The following is a 2,689-nucleotide window of genomic DNA, read 5'->3' as shown; positions in this document are numbered from 1 at the left end:
TAATTCATAATCTCTAATCTCTTTCTAGTCCCTTCTGTAATTTGTATATCGGATCGAGTTTGAAATCTGATCAAAATTGATTACAATCTCTCCTGAATTTATCTTCTCACCTAGGTTATAGTTTAGGTCGAGTCAAGCGGTCGAAAGTCGCCGGTGGTTGAGCGGACTATATGACGCCGACTAGAGGCGACCTGTCCACTGTCGGTAGCCTTCGGTCTCCTATCTCAATTCAAGCTATAACCTAGATGGAAAGGTAAACTCAGGAGAAATCGTAACTAATTTTAACTAAATTTCGACAACGATCCAAAATACAAATTATGAAAAGGACTAGAAGAAAATTAAAAATTACGGACCAGAACATCTAATCTCCCCGTTTATAATTTAAACAAACCACTAACTCCTCAAATATACACCATTAACTCCATATCTATTAACCACTAACTTCAACATTACCCACTAAAGCAACCACATATCTATTACTTCAAATTCTCAGTATTCTCTTTTTAACTGCACTTAATTAGCTATTTCTTTTATCAATCAGCCCACTAAAGAAATGAATGATAGTTCATGTCAACTAAACTCTTTAATTATCTCGTTAAAAAACAATAATTATGTCAATTTCAAACGTCTCTTACCGTCCGTTTTTAGTCTTTTAGATTATGCGAAAATAAATCCATTTTCAGATTATGTGAAAATAAATAAATCATAAGATTAGTTTATAACCGACCGATTAAGAGATAGGAGTTTCTTTCTAGGACATGCGTTAATTATAAATTGATATCAATCTCATTATAATAAATTTATCATACACTAACTAATTAGTAAATTAGACACCGAGTTGGGACACCAAAATTGAGTTTCTTGTAGATTAACCTAGAAGATTAAATTGATTGAAATTTTACCTATAAAGGTTGCGTGATCCCTCGATCTTTTAGCCAAATAGATACAATTCCCTTGCGTCATATAATTTTCAATCGAATGCATTCAGATATCTTTCCATACAAAACTTCGATAAACAAAGTAATCGGCACAGACATCTTCTCCCATAAATTACTTTGTAAATTAAGCAAGCTAGCCGGATATATATATATATATCTTCTACTTCTTCTAGAAGATGTTGAGCCCTGTGCTATTTACTGTAAGCTGATTTATTCGGATTATCGATAAAATTTTTTTATAGGATCAAATCGATGATCCCAAATTTAACATTATCCAACCTAATTAATTATTTTTACAATTCTTCTAGATATTTATATCTTATTTTATTAAATTAAACGGACGGAGTAGGAAACCATGGAGGGCCCCTCTGCACAAATTTCCATGAGCTCAACGTGGACGAATTAAATTCCAAATTGACTCGTCGCCCACCACAAAAGACCAAACCAGGAGCTGCCAAAAAATCCAACGCGAGGCAGAAAAAGACCACGCGTAGCGTAAGTGGATGAGGAAACGGGCGGTGGAGCTGCAACGTGGTCCTATATAACAATCTACGGATCGATGCTTCTCTTCTATTAGATTGAGATCGATCGAGAAGAAGCAGCTAGCGATAATGGAGGAGCCGAAGCCGGGAGGAATCCACGACTCTGATGAATCCACTCAGAATAGCGCAGAGATCGAAGGTCTTGCTCTCTTCGCCGTTCAACAATACAACAAGACGGCGGTCAGTCTCTCTCTCTCTCTTCTGCCATTTAAAAATTTCTTTTGAAATGTTTTTGTTTTTTTTGTAATTATAAACAAGAATTACTCCTCTGAATTTTGCTCCAACGTCGAGTAAACACTTTTACTGCGTTCAGAATGGTCCTCCAGTGGAGCTGGAGAGGGTGGTGAAAGTGAAGGAGCAGGTGGTGGCCGGTGTGATGTACTACCTCACGCTGGAGGTGAAGGAGGGCGAGGAGAAGAAGCTGTATGAAGCCAAAGTCTGGGTGAAGCCATGGATGAACTTCAAGGAGCTGCAAGAGTTCAATCCTGTAGAAACACAAAGTCAAGTTGATGATGCTGCTGCTGCTGCTGCAGTAATTAATTAATTAATTAATTAATAGTTCAGGTAAACAGCTTAAAATCGAAGAAATAATCCGAACATTACCATTAAATAAAAAATAAATAGGGAATTAATGATATCATATATCAAAGGAGTCAAATGAAATATCATATTCAATGTAGTAGTTGATTTAATATGATGATGTATAATTTTGAAACTGATGCGTCTTCTGATTTTACAGGTGTGCAAGAATAAAGAGAGAGAGAGAGAAGAATCATTGTGGAATGTGTTGTGCTTATTTGTAATGTGAGACTGATATTAATTAAGTTTACTATTGTGAAAAAAAAAATGATCATGGCTGGATGTTTATTTTGTATGGAATAATCTTTGTAAAGAGACTTTATGTTATTGGTATGAACTTGGCTGGAATAATCTTTGTATGAACTTGTTTCATTAATTGTCAAGATATTTTTATTGTTCCTAACTTTGTAGTGCAAATTAAGGAGAGCCATCGAATTGACTCGATCCATTAAATAATTTAAATGAGTTGTGGGTCCAAGCAGACCGACCTATGGCAGACTTAGGTTGGCCCATCGGTTAAGAATTTTTTTTTTCTCTAAAATTTAAAACTAAAGTAGAAAATTTAATAGGTATGTGGGTTGATCTGCTTAATTAATTCACAATTTAAAATTAAAAATTTTAATTTTTTTT

General features: G+C 34.9%; 1 protein-coding gene across 1 annotated transcript; it reads left to right on the top strand.

Annotated features, from left to right (window-relative positions):
• Window positions 1-1,490: 1,490 nt before the first annotated feature.
• LOC122042928 (cysteine proteinase inhibitor A-like) lies at window positions 1,491-2,462 on the top strand. The gene is made up of 3 exons (XM_042603333.1): window positions 1,491-1,660; window positions 1,794-2,044; window positions 2,220-2,462. The coding sequence occupies exons 1-2, from the start codon at window positions 1,550-1,552 to the stop codon at window positions 2,022-2,024; spliced, it is 342 nt and encodes a 113-aa protein (XP_042459267.1). The 5' UTR covers window positions 1,491-1,549; the 3' UTR covers window positions 2,025-2,044; window positions 2,220-2,462.
• Window positions 2,463-2,689: the final 227 nt, after the last annotated feature.

The sequence above is a fragment of the Zingiber officinale genome, chromosome 2A (genome assembly GCF_018446385.1).
Source record: "Zingiber officinale cultivar Zhangliang chromosome 2A, Zo_v1.1, whole genome shotgun sequence".
In the NCBI taxonomy this organism is placed as follows: Eukaryota; Viridiplantae; Streptophyta; class Magnoliopsida; order Zingiberales; family Zingiberaceae; genus Zingiber; species Zingiber officinale.
The sequence above is the reverse complement of the archived record's forward strand: the minus strand, read 5'-3'. Positions and strand labels throughout refer to the sequence as shown.